The sequence below is a fragment of the Eumetopias jubatus genome, unplaced genomic scaffold (assembly GCF_037043125.1).
Source record: "Eumetopias jubatus isolate StellerSeaLion01/CBP00866 unplaced genomic scaffold, mEumJub1_p1.0 scaffold_6, whole genome shotgun sequence".
Lineage (NCBI taxonomy): Eukaryota > Metazoa > Chordata > Mammalia > Carnivora > Otariidae > Eumetopias > Eumetopias jubatus.
In genome coordinates this window covers 44,861,251-44,882,693 of record NW_028274812.1, presented here as the reverse complement: position 1 = coordinate 44,882,693, position 21,443 = coordinate 44,861,251, and the positions used below count along the sequence as shown (strand labels likewise).

The 21,443-nt window shown below is 38.1% G+C and overlaps 1 protein-coding gene across 1 annotated transcript; it reads left to right on the top strand.

The window, feature by feature from the left end:
* The first annotated feature begins 697 nt into the window (after positions 1–697).
* LOC114219460 (nephrocan-like) lies at positions 698–18,683 on the top strand. Its single transcript, XM_028117009.1, has 3 exons — positions 698–886; positions 9,573–10,474; positions 18,242–18,683. The coding sequence occupies exons 1-3, from the start codon at positions 698–700 to the stop codon at positions 18,681–18,683; spliced, it is 1,533 nt and encodes a 510-aa protein (XP_027972810.1).
* The last annotated feature ends 2,760 nt before the right edge of the window (positions 18,684–21,443 follow it).

Below are 21,443 nucleotides of genomic sequence, written 5' to 3'. Positions count from 1 at the left end.
AAACTAGAGGCCTTTTCTTCCATTACGACAAATAGATGAAGGTAAGGGACCCATTTTGATGTTCCATTCTCATCTGAGTCAACAGTATTTTTGAATGGCAGAAATATTGTCCAAATATGATAGTTGGGTGGATTGGGTGATAGATGAACTGAACAAGTTATCTGTGCCTATAAACCTCTCTCCTTGGTAGCACATTGTTTCACCTAGCAATAAAATGTTACTGGAACAACAATAATAAAGAGAAAACCTACCCATTTCCCCATACTGGTTAATAGGAGAAGAAAACACCTGCCTGTTGCAGGTCTACAAAAATGGTTTTAATATAGGGTCACAGAAAATTCAAAGGTTTATAGCCCACTATAAAACAGCTCTTTGTCTTTTCCCACTAATTCCCTAGTGTCACATTTAACAAAACAAGGAAACTACAGATAGTAGAGGTGTTTGCTGATTAGCTTCCCAAGCCATAAATAACCGAGGGTTTTGCTCACCTACAAATATTAAGGTAGCTTATCAATGTTTAAGCTCTTTGTAATTGTTGCTAACATTTTAACCCAGGCAAATTGAGAATTTTTTCTTTCCTGTCTTCTTACATTGACAGAGTACACATTCATAAGATTCTATTATCAGATTTCATGGTATAAAGAGTGACACATCCCCTAAACACTCGCCCGCTGCCTGGGAGGCCCCCTTTTGGAAGATGCTTCTGCTTTATGCTTTCCTTGTTTTGCTTTCTCTTAGCTACGGTTTCCATCCTACCTGTCCTGGCCGATGTAGCTGTGATTCCATGTACTCGGTGCAATGCTACAGGCTAACGGAGCTGCCATCCGCTCTTCCTTCCACCACCAAGAAGCTCTACATTAGCCACAGCAAAATTCCACACCTTCAGGTAACTGTTCTACGGTCCAGTCGCCACAATCTTATTTTTTGAGGCAGGGTGAGGGGCAACTGTGGAGCTGTAAATGATCAACACCCAAAAGTGGTGGTTATCAAGTTTGGGTCGTTGCTCTAACTATCTGCTTGCCCTTTACTGCTGAGATGGGTATATGCCTCTGGATATTTCTTTTTAGACACAGAATCAAGAACCATCAGAATCTATCATTAATGATGTTTTATTTCAGTTTTTATTTTTAAAAAATGTAATTACGTTATTGCAAAGTAGAAGTAAAGAAGTGGCTCTTTCTTAACAAAGAGAGTTTGAGAGCAAATGGCTATTTGCTGTCCCCACGATTAAGGATGAGTGCTTTCGGGGGATAAAAAGGACTTTTGTTTGTGCCATAGAAAGCAGGTGATCCTTAGAGCATTGTAAGACTATCAGGATGAAGCCCAGTATATGAGAATTATTTATAACAGACCCTACATACCTGCCAGGCATCGGGGGCTTTGTGGAAACATCTACGGAGGAAATACGTGTTTTTGTTTTGGTGTGTTATTGCAGTACTTGTTCTATGAACTTTTAATTTTGACTTTTTTATTTATGCCTACCTATTCAGAGTGCTGCAAAGAGTGCTATAGATTTGTCTGAATTTTATAATACAAAGGAATTTTGTTTTTGGCCTTTGATATTTTGGAAGTTATGGAGAGACAAGGGTTCTTATCCTAATTTCCCCCCTAGCCAGAGATATAATCATCTTAAGCAAACAGTTAAAACATCTCTGGGCCTCACTTTTTACCTTTGTGAAGTAAGAAGTTTGGGTTAGATTGGTGATCCCGGGTTCCTTTTACCTGGAAAATTCTATGGCTCTCTGATTTTGTCTTTACCAGTCACTGCTCTTCCCTCCTAAATCCAAATCCCAAGATAAGGAAATACATCTCCGATGCAGGTGCAGAGAGTCAGCAGGTGGATGTACTTTCCTTCCAAATAGAGACACCATCCCCTTTCATTTGGTTAAGAAATTTGAATATAGGTGCGCCTAAACACGGAGAGCTTAAAGTATGTGGCGTGGTATTGATATCAAGGCTCAATAAGCAAAATTGCCTAGTGGACATGTTTTTTGTCCTCTTGTAATCCATTAGTGCCTAATGCCAGAGAGCAAGTCTGACCCCGTCAGGTCTCAGCATTCAAGCAGGACAGCTGGTTAACGGGCAAGGTGCTTAAATATTTGTTCTGAGGGCCTGAGATGCCAAGGGCTGAAGTATCAGCTAAGTCCGGTAATGATTCATCACTGTTGCTTGCAGCCAGTAAGATGAAATTATACCTCTCATCAAATTCAGTGATTGAGCACATTTGTCATTGGTTTACATTCTCTGAATGGTAATACTGTCACTTTTCTGACTTTAACCTAGTTAATTGTCTCTTGGAAGGGCAGTTTCAGCAGAGAGGTTGATGAAAGACAGGATTGTTTTGTGAAGGAAATAAAAAGCTCTAAGCAATAATACATCGCTTTTAAAAACCCTTAGGTTTTAAATGGCCGTATTTTACCTGACTTTGGTGAATATGATGTACGTTCTACAGAATCAGGTGCCTGTATACCTTAGCATATCTTCAGATTAATAGCAATAGAAATTATATACATATGTATACACACACATATATACGAACACATACATATATGCACACACACCGCATACGAACCATGTGTACACCCATGAATACATACATACATCTCACAATTAAAAATGTTCCTATTACTTATTTGTATAATTTGTGTTTGTGACTGTGAATGCTGTGTTTGAGACTAGGGATAAAAGATGAAAAATTCACAGTTCCTGCCCTCAAGACATGAGGGCCTTTATTATCCATTCATCTGTAAAACCGCCTACTTGTTTGAGGTGCATGCCACTGGGCTGTAACACTCCTTGTTTCTTCTTCCTTTGTCTCACACTGTGCCTCAGCCCCTTCCCCTCCTGGCTTCTGGTCTTGCTCTCCATCCTGAGTCCTGCATCTTCTTGGTGCTGTCAGGGCACAATGTCCTAGCTCATAAGAATTCCCTGAGCTCATGAGAAAGTATCCATCTACGTTTGCACTTCTCCACAGCCATCTACTTGGTGATAGTATAACCATTATACCTGAAACCCCTCCACTCAGAAATCTCGAATTCTCCCGCTCTCTGGTCATTATCTTCTCTGCTTTCAGCTGCCATACTCTACTTCTTTTGCCACCTCACGGAGACTTCTAACCCTACATCTACCCGGATAGCCAGGTGCCACTGGAGAGGATCACACAACATCTCTACACATATGTGTGTATAAATGTGTGGTTTGGAACAACCACAAATTTGTAGAAACACTGCAAATTTAAGGTCTCTGACCTCACCTGAGTCTTCAGTGTCACCCAGCTGTCCTTTCAATTCTTCTTGGCCAGGCTTTCCTACATTCCATCAACATCTTCCAAAACTTCAGTCCGGTTTGGGTTGTCTTCTCAATCGCTACTATCCTCATTCTCATCCATGGTTAGCCTCCCATTTTATTGACTAATCCTGACAAAACTGAGGCCCTTAGTCTTGATCTCCCTCAGCTCCCGCTCACTGTGGGCTAACTTGTCTCCATTCAGTTCTGCAAACTCTTTCCTCCAGACAGAGAGGATGAGACCTCCCTTGTTCTGCTCAAGACAGCGTCCCACCCATGCCCTGGAGTCCATCTTGCTCACCTCTACCTGGAGCTTGCTCCATCATTCTCCCCGCACCCATATTTTCAGTTGCTCTTTCCTTACCAGTGCCCTGTTCTAGCCTATAAATAGCTCCTTTCATTACAATAAAATTAAAATTATCTGGGGGCACCTGGGTGGCTCGGTTGGTTGCGTGTCTGATTCTTGATTTCATTTCAGGTCATGATCTCAGGATCGTGGGATAGAGCCTTGCATCAGGCTCCGCACTCAGCAGGGAGTCTGCTTGAGATTTTTTCTCTCCCTCTGCCTCTCCCCACCACTTGCATTCTCTTTTTCTCTCTCTAGAAGAAGTAAATAAATCTTTAAAATAAAATAAAATAATTTTAACTCCGTGTTTATTCCTGCTACTGCCTCTCTTTATTGGCAAAACTCCGTAAAAGGATAATCTATACTTACTGTCTCTACTTCACCTCCTATTTATTCTCTAATTCACCACTGTTTGGTTTCTACCTACTCCATACAGTTAAAAAACTGTTCTCTCTAGTACATTGGCTCACTCCTATTTCTTGAAATTCTCACTCTTTTGCCTTCTATGGCACCACACTTTTATGTCCTCGTGATTCCTCTCTGATAGTTCTTTTCTGCCATTTTTGTAGGTTTCTTTTCTTCCATTGCCCCTTATTTTTTTTTTTTTTTGGCTTCTCCAGGGAGTTGCAGTTCTCAGCCTTTCCATTTCTTACTATGTATAGTCTCCTTAAGTGACTTCACTTTATGTAAGGAATGATGGCTCCCATAACTGAGTTTCTAATTCATGCCTTTTGCCCATGTTTCAGACTTATCCAGCTGCCTACTGGACCTCTTCATATATGTATATCATCTCAAAATAACATGCCCCAAACTGAAGTCAGTCTTTATCCCTAAACCTGTGGTCTCTTGTCACTGGCTTCTTTCACTTAATATAATGCCCTCAAGGTTCATCCATCTTGTAGCATATTTCAGGATTTACTTCCTTTTAAAGACTAAATAATATTCCATTGTATGTATATACCACATTTTGTTTATCCATTCATTAGATGATGGACACTTGAGTTGTTTCCTCTTTTTGGCTGTTATTCTCCGAAGAACATTCATGTACCAGTTTTTGTGTGGACGTATATTTTCATCTGCCTTGGGTATATACCTAAGAGTGGAATCTCTGGGTAGTATGGTAATTATGTTTCACATTTTGAGGAACTGCCAGACTGTTTTCCAAAGTGGCTCCATTGTTTTGTATCCCTCGAGTAATGTGTGATGGCTCCAGTTTCTCCACATTCCTGCTAACATTTCTTATCCTTTTTTGGATCATAACCATCCTAGTGAGTGTCTGTTAGTATCTCACTATGGTTTGACTTTCATATCACTAGCGGTTAATGATGTTGAGCCTCTTTTTGTGTGCTAATTTGACCATTTGCATATCTTTTTTGGGGAAAATGTCTATATGACCATCCTTTGCCCATTTTTTTTAAATTGGGTTCTTTGTCTTTTCACTATTGAGTTGTAAGAGTCTTTTATATATTCTAAATACAAATCTCCTATCAGATCTATTATTTGAGAAAATGTTCTCCCATTCTATGGTTGTTTGTTGTTGCTGTTGTTCATTTTCTTAATGGTGTCCTTTGAAGCACAGATGTTTTTAATTTCCAGTAAGTCCCATTTACTATTCTACGTGTGTGTCACTTTTGCTTTTGGTGTCGTATCCAAGATAGCTTTTACCAAACCCAAGGTCATGAAAGTTTATGTCTGTATTTTCTTCTAAGAGTTTTACAGTTTGGGCTCTTACATTTAGAGGACAAATAGGAGTGTCTCAATGACAGCAGTCAATTAAAATGATTGTGCTTTACATCTTTTGTGGAAGGAGAGAACCTACTTCAAATTCCTCCTGGGTAAGAAATATTTAAACAGAGTTGATCACCAAGCGGGGGGATTATGGATTATTTTCATATTCTTTCCATACTTGCCAGGACTTTAAAAGTGTTTACAGAGAACAAGTATTGATGATCAGAAAAAAAAGTTCCAACATTGTTTTACAGACTCCTTACTGGCTTGATGCATACAGGTCTGAGGCTGTAACTATGAGGGTATTTCAGTTATCCTGTGGATGTTGAACCTATAAGGAGCCCAAGAAAGGTCTGTGGCCCTCTAATGCTTGCAGCAGAGGCTACCCAGAAGAAACCAGAAACAAAGCCTTTCATGAGGAAGCCAGCAGGCCTTGCTTCTCTGCTCTACCTCATTTTACTTGCCTTGCTTCTTTTTCACTTTTCGTATCTTATTGTATCTTTTATCTACATATATATTAGGTTCACTAAACTGTAAAAATGTATGGCAGGAATTATACTTAGCGAAACTTCCTACACCTAATCATTAACACCAGGCCCTACTTGCCTTGCTTCTTAAGCACCATTGAAAAAACAGCTGCCTCAAGGTTAGCTCGAGGGCAAAAGCATCTCTTTTTACATCTTTTGAGCACAGTTCAGCTTAGTCCAGGGAAATGGAAAAACTGGTCTAGCAGAATTATTTTCCTTTGTCAGCTCTGTAAATTCAACTGAAAAGTTGAAAATCAGTATCTTCCCCACTGTCTGTGGTGCCAGAATTTTATATTCTCCTGCTAAATGTAAGTCATGGTAGTGAGGTTAAAATAAAAATATGTGTGCTGGGGTAAGATAAATGTGGGTTGGGGGCTCAACTTTTCCACTTGCTAGCAAGACATACTTGGACCAGATATTTACCTTCTAAGCCTTAGTTTCCCTTTCTGAAAAGGGAATAATCGTGCTTACACACAAGATTTTATAAAGATAACCATAGTGAATACTTAGAAAATGACAGCCATTTTTCTTGAGATTTTAGTTTTAAGTAATCTCTACAGCCTAAGTGGGGCTCCAACTCAAAACCCCAAGATCAAGAGTCCCATGCTTCTCCCACTGAGCCAGCCTGGAGCCCCAAGAAGATGGTAACCATTTTAATTAATAATAACCAAAAGTAATCTGCATTGACTGACAAAAAGAAAAAAAGAAGTGTCTCTATACTTAATAAAAGAAAACAACTGTCCATTGGATTCAGTTAAGAACATGAATTATGTTGACCGTTTAGGCTAGTCTGTACACTTGACGAATAGAAATGAAGACAAACTGAAGCTCTGATACTACACCTTATTTGTCTAGTCCCCAAATAAATTGCTCATTCAGGTCCATGTCACCCCTGAGACTTGTTGCATACTCAGCAATCTTTTAGGGTTTATGGTCACTCAGATAAAAGTGGAACTATTAATAGCACCAAGTTCTTATGGAAGATTAGCAATCTAAGAAGTGAAGATCTATGTCTAGAGTATTTCCTGACTTTATATGCAAGAAAGCCTAGAAAGGGCACATAGAAATGAAAACTCTATTAAAGAAGAGTCTTGGGCAGGTCTTTTAATTTTGGGGGGGGCTGAAATTCTTCATCCCTTAAATGGGAGATTTGAACTAGATAATCTCTAAAATTTCTGCTTTTCTAAATCTCTATGATTTGTGTCTAGATTTTGTCTTTTTTGAAAAACATTAATTGTAGACCAGATGCAATAGAAAATTGTAAGTTGAGGAAGGGTTTAGAGTTCAGAGTTCAGTCTGTTTAGAGTCCAGCAGACCTTGTTGAAATTCTCAAGTCTCTCAAGTTTGATAATAGCAAACTTGCAGGGTTATTAGAAGAATTAGTGATAATGTATTGTTAATAAACAAAATTCAACTGAGTACATTTGAAGATCTAATAAATAAACGATTCATGAATCAGGCAGCATCTCATCTAGCAGGCAGAGAGATGCTCCCAGAAGCTGTACCCAATGGGAGGATTTATAGACAGGAGGGTGGAGCAAGGAAGTTATAGACAAATGAGTAAGAACGGTTTCAGGTCCGGTCAAGTTCCTTGTGGGAAAAAGAGATGGGCGGGGTTTTTAATCATGATGATTATGTCACTAATGCTGATCAGGAAATTTCAGATTGACTGTTAAAAGGTCGCATTCTTGGGAGAGGTTATAACTGTAATTAAGTCTTGGTTTGCTGTCATGGTTGGGGGCAAATGACTCCATTTGGGGCTTGTGTTTTTTTCTTTTTTAACAATATAAAAAAAGCACTTGGCACTTGTAGATATTCAAGTGCAAGAAAAAATTACTTTATACTTGGGACTAGGACTAATTAATACATCTGATTAATCATTAAGAAAATATCACATATCAGCAGCAGTATACAAACCAAGGTAACTGCCAAAACTATTATGATTAAAAACATCTGTTTATGGAAATTTTAACATAAGATTCTTCTAACAAGTATCATATTAGAAGCTTTAAAATATACCACAATTCACATCACATGTCCTCCTAGAATATAAGTACCCATAATAAATATGTGATGCAAAATTAACCCACCTTGAGGGTGTTAACCACGCACTGGTATTACAAAAGGGCTCAAATGCATAATTAAATCAAACATTTAAAAACTGTAGATAGTAAGACATTAAATTGTGTGTTGAAAAATATTTTTTTAAAGATTTTATTTATTTATTTGAGAGAGAGAGAGCACAAGCAGGGGGAGCATCAGGCAGAGGGAGAGGGAGAAGCAGGCTCCCCGTGGTGCAGGGAGCCCGATGCAGGCTCCTTAGGACCCCGGGATCATGACCTGAGCTGAAGGCAGACGCTTGACCAACTGAGCCATCCAGGTGCCCCGTGCTTTGAAAATTTTAACTCAGTTGAATTCTAAAGCAGGTTGAAAATTTTGTGAATCTTTATCAAGCTGAAGAAAACCTGGAACAATTCCTCCTTCTGCCTAGAGATGATCTTACTTTAAGAACCAAATACCAGGATTACATCAACGTGAGAAGACATAGATGGCAAGGTAGGAGGTCGACAAATAGGTGGAATGATAGGAGTACTTGAACTTGCAAACCACGGAGAAAGTATATCAGATCTGATCATTTCTAAAATCTAGGAGAGGAGGAGCACGAGTGGAATCTTTGCTTTACAAACGTGGAGACACATGTATCCTATTTGTTTCTTCATGGATCTTTTTCATCAGTGAATGCAAATCGAGGGGTAGGGAATAGGGAAGCTAGGCTAGTTTTTCGAACTATAATATAGTTGAAAAATGTTTCTCTGATAGGCCCATCCTAGTGATAGCAGTGTCTATGACATTTAAAATTTTTACTTTTAATGCTTAAAATTTTTTAAATGTAATTTATAACTTAAAAAAATCTAAACAATGCAAAAGGAAGATAATGAACATCTCTTGTAATTTTACATTGTAGAGTTAACAACTGCTAATAGTTTGGTGAAAGATTTCCAGATTGTTCCCATTCTGGACTATTATAAGATGATGCCAACAAAGAACATCTTATTGTATAAATCATTGTGCAAATTGTAAGTACTTCTGGCTAGAAATAAACTTGCTGGGTCAGAGAATATGCATCAAAAGTTAGCTAATATTATGTCCACCAATAGTGTGTGAAAGAGCTTAACGTATTTTTGATATCTTACACTGTTAGCAATCATCAGGCTGGCTCAGTCAGTGGAGCATGCAACTCTTGATCTCAGGGTTGTGAATTTGAGCCCTATGTTGGGTGTGGAGATTACTTAAAAATAAAATGTTAAAAAAACAATAGTCATGGGGGCACCTGGGTGGCTCAGTCAGTTAAGTGTCTGCCTTCGGCTTAGGTAGGTCATGGTCTCAGGGTTCTGAAATTGAGCCCTGTGTCGGGCTTCCTGCTCAGTGGAGAATCTGCTTCTCCCTCTCCTTCTCCCACTGCCTCCCCCCACACTCATGCTTGCTGTGTCTCTCTCTGTCTCTCAAAAAAAAAAAAAAAAGTCAAGACCTGACTTTCCATCCTTTTCCAAGAGATAATTTTAAGTATATCCTGAAGAGAAATCTGAAGTATCATTAGTATTGAATGATAATGTGTATTTTTTTCCCACAATAATCTTAATTTACTGCTTTTCTCTCTTTGTGACCCATCCCTGCCTTTTCTATAGATGTCTAGCTTCACCCGAATGTTGGCTTTAGAAGATTTTATTCTGCTGGCCAGTGGAACAGAGTCAGTAGAAAATGACACTTTCAAAACTCTGAGTACCTTGAAGACCTTGGAACTCTGGAAAAATAAGTTAAGACAAATGCCCAGGATTCTCCCAGCCAGTCTTGAAGTGTTAAAACTAAATGACAATTCAATATATGTCCTACACGGATCCGATTTTGAAGGACTGAAGAAATTAAAAATCCTTGAACTTAAAAACAATCTGATCTCTTCTCTGTCTCCCAGCACACTCTCCTCTCTTGTTAGTTTACAGAGTTTGATGTTAGATGACAACAATATTGAATCCGTAGCTGGACCGCTGGCCCTTCCCCACTTGAAACGCCTGAGCATGGAGAATAACAGACTCCATCTTATACCCGCTAGTTTCTTCACTTCTCTCCAGTCTTTGCAATTTCTCAGCTTCAGTGGTAACTTTCTGACTAAAATTCCTATTAATCTGCCCAAATCTCTGCTCTCTTTAAAAATGGAGAGAAACCAGCTCAAAGTGGTAAGTTTTCGAGATCTGAAACACTTGGAGCATCTCTCCCATCTTTATCTGTCAGAAAACTCACTCTCCTCCATCGATGGGGCGCAGATACTTGCCAATTTAACTACTCTTGAGTTGTCCCAAAACCAGGTTCAAATGTTGCCCCTCAGACTCCCAGCAAGGCTACAAAAACTCGACATTAGCAATAACCTGATTCAGAGAGTTACAGCACAAGATTTCCACGACCTCCGAGACTTGAAACACTTGTTCCTGGACAACAACATTGTTAGCTTGTTCGAAGCCGGAGCCCTGCAGATGTGTTCCCAGCTCTCCAACCTGGCCTTGGAGCAGAACCTGCTGTTGTCTATACCTCTAAGGTGAGGGGGAGTTATTATTTATGGTGACTACTTTAAATGTTTTCTGAAGATCAGGGCAATGAAGCCCATTAGACAAGCAAGAAAAAATAGAGCAAACATAAATGATCTGATCAAGGCTGTCCTAGGACTCAAGTGTAGAGATTGTAGACAGGGTTTTGGAAGCTCCAGTCCTCTAACTAAATCCTGCACTAACTTAATTTATCTTGCCTGTCAGATAAGACACCAACAGGTGAGATCTATGCTTGAAAATAGGCAATGCCGCTTTGGTGAAGTATGCTAACACACATAATATGGGGATCTTTCTTGTAAAAGTGTGTTTTGGTTTTTAAGCATGTAGCCTGGGACCCAGCAACAGGCAGACTTAGGTACATGCTTAGCCACTAGCAAAGCAAGGATACGAAAAAGAAATGAAGGGGAAATGTAGTAAGATGTTTATATTTTTAAAAGCATTGAAATAGTAGTTATGACAAAAATCACAAGTGTATAATCTGATCTTGTATTTATTTTGAATTATGTATTTGGAGGCTTCGTATGCTTCTCAGCACTGCAATCTTTAAAGGACTTAAACACAAATAAGCTCTGCTTATTTCTCTGTGTGTCTGCCTGTGGGTATGTGAGTCCATCTGGGTTGGTCTCACCTGGTGTTTTTGGCTGTCTCTCTCATAAACACGTGTACACGCACACGGACACAAACACACACCCTCATACTCTGACATTTAATTTCTCTTTCCAAATATCCCTCCCTCTGTGCCCAACCCACTGTCCTGTTTCCTCACCCAGTCATAATTGATAACTAATGTACATGTTAACATTAACTGATCCTTTTTTAGGTAAACCTTATTCCATGTTCTACATGTATGAAGTAGATAAATTAAAAAATGGTAGAAGAATAAAGCCCTTTTATTCTCTTAGAAAATGTTAATTATATATGCCTATCAGTGGATTCATTTTCCTTTTGGTGCTTTATGGGACAAAGATGGCACTTTGCTCTGTTGGTTATCATTATCAAATTGCTCATAATTAACATATCAACTTCTGGCTTCTGTAGAATCCTATGGCACTCGATTTACTTATTTTCATTTTGTTATCAATGAGAAAGGGAAAAATTATCTTTGATATATACAAATGTTCATTTTTTCTAGTTAAAAAAAAGATATTTTATTATACAGTATGGTATACCCAATGCAAAACACCAGAAAGTGATTTTTATAATGGAAATCAGTATTTTAAAAGATATATTGAGGGTTATTTGAAATTAATCAATTTTTTAATGCATAAGCATGTACATACAATTAATGTACTTTACCAGGCACTTGGGATACATCAGTGCAATAAAAAATAAAACTTCTTGTTCTATACAGCTTAAATTCCAACAGGGAAATGGTAATAATAAACAGAATGTGTAAGTATTTAACATCAAGATGGTGTTAGGTGTTATAGTTAGCAACAACAAAAAAGGGCAGGATTACCAGGTTCAGGAGAGTCGGGGTGGCTGGTTGCAATTTTAGATAGGGTAAACACGGTAACTCTCATGAAAATGTAAGCTTTGAGCAAGAACTGGAAGGAGGTGAGAGATTTAGCTGTGAAGCTGTTTGGCGGTGTGGGGAGTGTTCTAGACAGAACAGCCAATACAAAGGCCTTGAGGCAAAAAACATGCCTTCAGTGTTTCAAGACTCTAATACTTGTTATTTCAGTAATTTCTCTACTATGTTTCAAGTCTTATTTTCTATCACTATATACCCCTACTCCAAGAAAAAAAATCGTGTATAGAATAAAAACTCATAAAACAGGTTGGGGAGTGACTGTTATCATCAAGGATTCTCAATGGGCTGCGAGAACCTTGGCAAAATTGGGAACGCAGTGGACTTCTCTATTCAGGTGGCTTTTAGAAAGCATTTGGTTGAGTAATCCTGCTAAGTTTAATGAGTGAAAAGTAGCTTAATTATTTACTCCTGCCAGGGCATTTGTGTGCTTTAATAAGTGACTACAGAAAGCACAATGCTTTTGCCAAATGGAGTGTATAATAGGATTGCAAGCCTGAGCTAGCCATAATTCTCAAATCTGACTCCACATTACAATTATCTGGAGAAATTTGAAAAAAGCATACTTATGCCCAGACCTCTCTTCAAAGCAGTTAAAACGGACGCTCCAGGATTTGTGCTCAGGCATCAGTATTTGTAAAAAGCTCCCCAGATGAATTTAATGTGCAGCCAAGGTGGAGAAGTAATGGGCAAGAACAACGAGCAAGGGACATGAGATGTGAGTGGGCTTTTCCTATGAGGCTTAAATTAAGCAGCACAACTGTCTGTTCTGTCAAACTTGGCCAGCCATGAGAGCAATGCGTTCTTTGTAGAAAGTGATTTTTAAATTCCTCATCAAATCCCCCTCCTACTTCCCAGCTTTTCTCTGAATTGGAAACTGGGAATGGTCCAGAAAAGTTTTTCTGTGATTTTCCTCCCATAAAGCATTAAAACGCAATACTGTTTTTTATTTTTAATTGTTAAGACTTTAATTTATGAGCTCAAAACAGTACACTTTTATTTGCATGGGTCTTATTCATACACAAAATTGTACTTTAAAACTCAGTTTCCTATTAATAAACTATAAACACAGGCAACCTATCCCTTGCCAATTGCTAACCTAACCTAACTTGTTGCTAGTTGCTGTGTATCCTACCACAAATCGCAAATCCCTTCTTTTTCCTACCATTCTCCGTTCTACATTTCACCAAGGAAATAATAGTAGATGGTTTTAGGTACACCTATATTTAAATATCTGCTACATTTGCCTCAATGTACTAACAGAGATAGAAAATAATACCTAGTATTAAGTACTGACTTAATTAAGTACTGACTTCACCCAGCAGTGAATTTATATTCATGTGTTATTCCTCATTACTTCTTCCAACAATCCTATGAATGTAGGCACATTTTTAAACTATTATTTTATGGATTAGAACATTAAGGTATCAAGGAGGTATCAAGAAACTTCTTAAAATCAGATCATCAGTAAGTGGGGGAGTCAGAATTAAACACAGTAGTCTAACTGCAGAGCCAGGGAATTTTAGCCACCACATGATCACCTGCCCCTGAGATGTACTCTGCTATAAACAATACACTAGACTACTTAAAAGCTTAGAGCACCCAAGACCGGGGTCTCACGTTTGCTGTTTCATTCTTATTTCACCAATCTGCAGTTCAGTGAACAACTGTAAGTTACATCATCTTTTCTTTATCCACAATTTGGATAATTCAAATCCAGAATAGCTTTCTACAACCTAACGCAGGCATAGCATTTTATCTTACTTATACTCAGGTGCCATCTACTGGTAACATGGGGTGTACCCCTTTTTACTCTAAATAAAGCCGCAGACCCAAAGAACAAATAGCATTTTTAGAAGCAGGTTTGTCTTAAAATCAGGGATACCTTTCTCTATAAATCAGACTTATAAAGACAAATTATATCAAAGCCATAAATGACTGCCTTAAGTTCACAAAACCGGGATATTGGTGATTTCCCTTACAATGTCATTTTGGTTATAACGCCCATCGGAACACAAAAGAAAAAAAAAAAAGGAAGAAATTTGTACCTACAAATTTTGGCTCCGCAGCCTAGAACCGATCATCGTATTTGCTTAAAAGGAAACTTGGCTTTCTCATTTTCATTGGCTAACATTTATCATGTGATTTCTGTGTCCTGGGCACTTTCAACTATAAAGTGGAAAATCAGAAGCTTTAAGCTAAATAACGTACCTGAAGTCACGTACTAGAAAATAGAATGGCCGAAGTAAGAACTCAAGTCTTAATTAGTAGACTTGACTCTCTGGTTCACTTTATCATATCTTTCCTCAGTTGTTCTCCCTTGTACTTGCAAGGGTAATAGACTCTTGCTTCCTGCCGTACCATCTGTAAATAGTCCATCTTTCCTTGCAGAACAAAACAACAAAAAACAACAACAAAAAAACAAATGCTATACGTAAGATTTTTCTGTGTAAGTTTTAAGGATGTACCTTATATCAGTTGGTATGTGCACAAAATTACATTGTCTTGGCGACAATTTAACTATCAAGTTGTTAAAATGTATGACGTGATTTGCCCTGGTAAATTAATCTACATTTTAAGGTAAATTTTATTGCAACTAAGGAGAAGTCACTTTAAATAACTAAGACTATAAAATACTCAAGAGCATAAATACTTATATATGTATGTGCACTGTATAGCTTAGGATACAAATATAAAGCATATAATCATCAGATGACTGGGACCACAACAATAAATTTTACTGACTACTAAAAGGCATGAATGTACATTCAGTGCATTCACACTCTATGAAAATAGCATCTGAATGGTATTTCAAGGGCCTTTTTTTCCCCTATAAAACTTTCCCCCTTCTTATACTTCACGAACAGAATGGCACTTAATATGGAGCTGTTGAGTAGCAGAAAAATTTTCAGGTTCACAATTGTGATTCTTTTTTACTTTTTATCAATAGGCATTAGCATGACATTTTCCAAATTGGTATCCACGGTTAAAAAAAGTTTTTTCCTGATTATAAAGCAATACCCATTCAAGGCTGAAAACTTAGTGTGCTGAAAGATGAAAAATCATCCATACTTGCTCAACTAGAGCCCATGTCTAGACATAATTTTTTTATGTACTTGTGATCATTCAATTTTGTTTTTTATGTTTTCTATTTAACATTATAGAGGATTTTTCTTTCCCTTTTCCACTTTTTCCAAGTATTACAATGGACCCTAGGGATCTTAATTTATTCGGTGTGTTACGATCATTTGAAGTTGCTAGTCTCTTTTGATTCCCAAATTGTTCCAGATTCGTCTAGTGAGAGCCTCTCCAAGCTGGTCCCTGTGTTCATGAGACATGGTTCCATTAGTTCTCTTTTTTAAAAATTGCGGTAAAATACACATAAGATTTACTTAACCATTTTTAACTGTACAATGCAGTATTGTTAAGTACCTTCATAGCGTTGTGCAATTGCTCTCTGGGACTTTTCATTTTGCAAAACTGAAACTCCATACTCATTAAACAACTTCCCATTTCCTCCTCCCCCAGCCCCTGACAACCACCATTATACTTTCTGTTTCTATGAATTTGACTATTCTAGATATGTCATGTAAGTGGAATTATAGTAGTTGTCTTTTTTGTGACAGGCTTTTTTCACTTAGCATAAGGTCCTCAAGGTTTATCCATGTTATAGCACGTACCAGAATTTCCTTCCTTTTTAAGGCTAAGTATTCCATTGTGTGTACCTACTGTACCTTGCTTACCCATTCATCCATCAGTGGACACTCGGATTGCTTCCACATTTTAGCTATTGTGAATTCAATATGGGTGTACAACATGTAAATAATGTATAATATTATTTAATATGTAAATACCTCTTTGAGACCAATCATGCTTTCAGTTCTTCTGTGTATATACCCAGAAATGGAATTGCTGAATCATGTGGTAATTCTATTTTTAATTTTTTGAGGAAGCACCTCATACCGGTTTCCATAGCGCCTGGACCATTTTACATTCTCACCAACAGCACACGAAGCTTCTAATTTCTCCACATCCTCATCAACACTTATTATTTTCTGGATTTTTGATAACAGCCATCCTGGTGGATGTCCCATTAATCTTTGAACATGCTATTGCATTCTGACTCAGATGTTCTAGCTTACCTTGCCCCACCCATGGAATCAGTCATTTCTCTAAGAAGCCTTGCTGCTTTAAGTGGAAACTGGAATTCTGAAATTAAGATCTGGTGCTCAGTGAGCTTAGGCTATTGGAGAAGCATTGCCATTAGGGTGTAATATTACTTCTAGATTCTTCCAGTATGCACAACTAGAAAAAATATTTTTTTAAGTGATGAATTCACATTATCTCCAGTTCATATTTAACATTAGAGGGTTTTTCTTATTTTATATTTGTATCTTTTCTTTTACAATGAAATCTTGGTTCTTAATATATGAATATATTTACTTATTTGTTTTGTCTTAGAGTATTCATTAAAAAGATTTCAAATATTATTTCTAACAGCAGTATGAGTAATAAACGTGGTGAGAGAAATTTCCTTGCAGATTCTTTTGTCCTTAGTCTCTAAGGCTTAGACATATCCATTAAGGATATTCAGTCAGAGTACTTTTTCTTTCCTTTATTTGGTTATATACCAACATTACCATTTGATTAATTAATTAGACATGTTTGTTTCTGTTTGTGTTCAATTTTAGGGCTTGATTCTGTTTTACTTTATTTGTTTTGTGAACATGTAAACCATTAACATGATTCAAAAGTTAAAACCATATGCACACACTTCCTATAAGTAACCATTTTTATTCACCTCTGGGTTATCATTCTTCTTTTTACCCAGCATAAGCAAATATATGCACATGTATTCTCATTTCCCTCTTACACAAAAACTGACATACTATACATATTATTCCACTTCTTGCTTTTTTCCCCTTAACAATACTTTCTGGAAATCATTTTATGATCATTCTTAGAGACGAACCCCTTTCTTTTTTAAGACTGCATAGTAGTTTTTTACTGTTGTACTAGGTTGCTTCCAATCTTTTGCTATTATAAATAAGACCATAATAAATGCACGTATGCTGTTTTACATTTGTTGAGTCATATCTTCAGAGTATATTCCTAGAAGTGAGATGGCTGGGTGGAAGGGTAAATGCACAAGTTATTTCATTAGACTTTGCTAAATTCTCCTCCATAGGGGCTAGGCAATTTTAGTGTCCCACCAAGTGATGTGTGAGAATGTCTGTTTCTTCACAGCTTTACCCACAGAATGTAATCCTTAATGCTAAGGATTAAGTTGTTTTTGTTTTTGTTTTTGTTTTTTACCAATCTGGTAGGTGAGAAATGGCATCTCTGTGTGGTTTTATTTTTCATTTCTCTATTCTGAGTATGGTTGAAGACTTAAGGGCTTTGCTTTCCTGTTTATGTGGACTTCCATTCATGCCTTTTGCCCATTTTTCAGTCTCATTTTAAAACCTTTTCTTCTTACCTTTTAAGAGTCATTTACGTATTAGGGAGATTAGTTCTTTGGGTTATAAGGTGCAGATATTTTCCCCAGTTTATCATTTATCTTTTGACTTTGCATATGTCTTTTGCCATACACCATTCCTTTTTTAATTATTGTTTTTAATGTAGTTGATTCACTGATCTTTTATAGCTTCTGCATTTTTTTAAAAGATTTTATTTATTTATTTGACAGAGAGAGAGAAAGCGAGAGCAGGACCACAAGCAGGGGGAGTGGGAGAGGGAGAAGCAGGCTTCCCGCTGAGCGGGGAACCTGATGCGGGGCTCGATCCCAGGACCATGGGATCATGATCTGAGCCGAAGGCAGACGGTTAACGACTGAGCTACCCAGGCGCCCCAAGAACCACACTTTTTCATGTTTTTATTCCATACTCTTACTTCTCCTATAAATTATGGACTCATGGCCTTTTCCAAGTAAAAATGGCAACTTTTTTCTTATTGATTTGTTTACATGATCCTGTTTGACAAGACAAGAAATGAGAGAGTCTTATGGCTAGGAACCAGAAGACTCAGAGGGTTAGAAGACAAGACCTCTGAGAAAGGTTAAAGACCCATACATAAGACTTAATTTTTCAAAACGGAGCTTGTTTTCTAGCTTCTACCAGGACACGATGGTACAGAAAAGGCTGGTGTTGCTCATTCTGAGTTGCGTTGGTAGATATGGAATGGTGGTCATGGCTTCCTCTCCCATCCTGTTTCCATGCTTTTGCAGGCTTCCAGGGACCTTAGCCAGGCTGGACCTAAAAGGCAATGCCATCCAGAATATTGCTGAGATGGAACTCAAGGATCTAAAGCAGCTTCAGGTTCTAAACCTTAGGAACAACAAGATTTCTGCTTTAGACCTCAAAGTCTTGGAGGGGTTGCCTCGCCTCAGACACCTGTATCTGGATGGAAATCCGTGGAATTGCACCTGCAGTCTCGTAAGAGCGAGGGAGATCCTGAAGGCCAAGGGCACGGATGTGAGGGGAGGACAATGTGCTGCACCAGCTGAACGACAAGGGGAGAGCTGGATGTCCTCCAAGAAGATCATGAGACAATGTGAGCATCACTTACATCTGACCGAGAAAAACAAAGAGACCAAAAAGAAATCAAAACCGGAAGAACACTCCAGAATCAACATGGATGATGATTATTATGATTATGAAATAGATTAAGTATGAGCTTTGTTTACAGTTTAGAAAAGGTTTTTTTTTAATAGACTTCATTTTAGAGCAGTTTTAGGTTCATAGCAAAATTGAGAGCAAGATATAGAGATTTCCCATTACCTCCTACTTCCACACATGCATGACCTCCTCGATTGCTACATCCCCCTTCAGAGTGGGACATTTATTACAATTGAAGAACCTGCATTGACACATCATCATCACCTAAAGTCCATGGTTTACACTAGGGTTCACTCTTGGTGCTGTACATTCTGGGGATTTGGACAAACGTTTGATGACATGTATCTATCATTATAGTATCACACAGAGTAGTTTCACTGCTTTAAAAATGCTCTGTGCTCCAGAAAAAGTTTTATAGTGTTCAATCTCTTAAGCAGAAATATTCAATAAATTTAGATATGCAAGACTCTTTTTTGTAAGTTTTTTTTTTTTTTTAAAGAATGAAATGAGAGTTAAGATGAGGTGGGGGAGGAAAGGGGAAAGGGACGGTGGTAAAAAGATACGAGATTCCTTCCACTTAAAAAGTAATTTGTGTTTTATACTGAAATCTACACAAATAAAGATGCCAAATAAAATTGCAATCTGGTTAACTTCCTGCAAATAGAGTAGTTCATTTTATCACATAAGGTGATGACTCTTGCGTATGAAGCTGGTGACTGCAAGCCTACACTACAGGCTTTTGACTAAGCAATAGAAACAGATTCCAGCTTAAGTAAGAAAGAAAGTATTGGAAAGATTGGGAATAGCTCACAGAATCAAAGGAAAAGCTGAAGAATCTGGAAAGAACAGGGATCAGAACTGCTCCAGGGCCCTAGGCAGAAGGACATAATGGAGAGGCCCTCAGCTTCTTCAAGGTTCTCTGTGCAGAATAAAGAGCCCCTGCTGTTATCAGTGTTATCTTCTCCACATTCATGTCCTCAGAAGCAGAGGCCAGTTGGCCTAAGTCGGGTCATACGTTCACCCTTGGCTAAGGGACAGTAGGTCTTGTTTGACAGTCTGACCAAGACCAAGGGGAAACCAAAAAGGAAGTGTAAACTGGCACCTTATATACTGTGGATGTCCCTACAACGTACTTCCTGAAAAGAGTTGTATTCTGAGTTCCATTTGGGGTTCTTTGAGTGGACCACAATCCCCACACTCCCTTCCTTTTGATGAACTGCATGCTTTTGAGAGTTGCCTGCCTGGGGATAGAGGTGTGACTGTAGAATGATTTTTTTTTCTATCAATCTACTTATAAATATCATCTACTAGCATATAAATCTGAAACCCCATCTAAATTGGCTCCTTTTCTAATCAGTAAGACTTATCTGCTGCAGTATTTATTTTAGAAAGTTTTCCATCAAAATGCTCCTAAAGGCAAAGAAAGTAAATAATAGAAATTGAGCAGATGAGTTAATATGCCCACCAGAAGCTTGAACTTTCTCTCCAGGGTCATGTTTTCAAATTTTATGCAGAATTTGTACTACTTGTTTTATATCCACATTTTCTTCTCCCAAAATCTTTATGAAATGGACATCCCTTGGAAAAGAGCCCGATTTTTACTGTGGCTGCTAGCACTCCTTGGCACACTGACAGGTATCTCAACTATATAAAGCATGGAAGTACAGAAATAAGGGAACTCGTACATGACTTTTCTTGTTATTGTGTGGGTTTCAACTCGTAATGTGTCAGACCTACCATTCTAAGAAAAACCAATGATTGGTGCTATGTAATAATTTATACCCACTGCCATTTTCTGGGTATTAATAGTCAGGATTCCCAAGCTATGAGGGCCTTGAGGAAGAATCGTTTTACAGATGTGAGAACGCTGTCTCAGAGGGGTGAAGTCACAGTCGGGCTCATACACATAGAAAGTGGCAGAAGTAGTACTTGACTGCATCTGGATTTTTTAACTTCTGTCCAGTACTCCTACTACAGCATTCGCTGTAAGATTCACTTAGGACACTACTCACAAACAATGTCCAGAATAATAAAATGTTCCATAAAATATGTGAACTCATCTGCTTTGGCAGCCATAACAAAATACCACAGGCTGGTATTTTCTCACAGTTCTAGAGGCTAGAAAGCAGAAGAAGTGAGAGAGATCTATGGTGTCTCTTCTTCTTATGAGGATACTGGTCCTATTGGATTAGGGCCCCACCCTTATGACCTCATTTAATGTTAATTACCTCCCTAAAACTCTTATCTCCAAATACAATCACATTGGGGGTTAGGGCTTAACGTGAGAAATTTGGGGAACACAATTTAGTCCATAACGGTATGTGTGTGTGTATGTGTGTATGTATCTACATACATACTTATATTATCTATCTTAGTTTTGGGCTCTTGGTTAAGTTTAATGATAAACTTACCAAAAAAAAGAGAAAAAGAAATAGGAAAAAGGTAAAGGCTGGGGAGGACAAGGTAGAAAAGGATAAAGAAACTTTAAGGCCCGGTGTTCACACATCTATACTTATGCAGAGATTTTTAAAAAACCAGGTATTTAGCTACTAATCTGAGAAGGCAGCTAGAGGGCAACACTGAGCTATAGGGCAGGTGAAACTTAGAAGGTAAGCGTGAAGTATAGACTATGAGGTCATGCTTCGTGATCCTAGAAGGCAGGTGTAGGTTGAGTGTCATTGGAGTTGGAGAAGGGGCCGTCATCTTGGGCACAAGGGTTCATTTAATGCCTGCAAAAAGGGATTACTTGGTGGTAAATAAGGAAAAGGGGAGATAAACTTCCCGAGGCTAGTTTTTCCTATGTTACCTTTT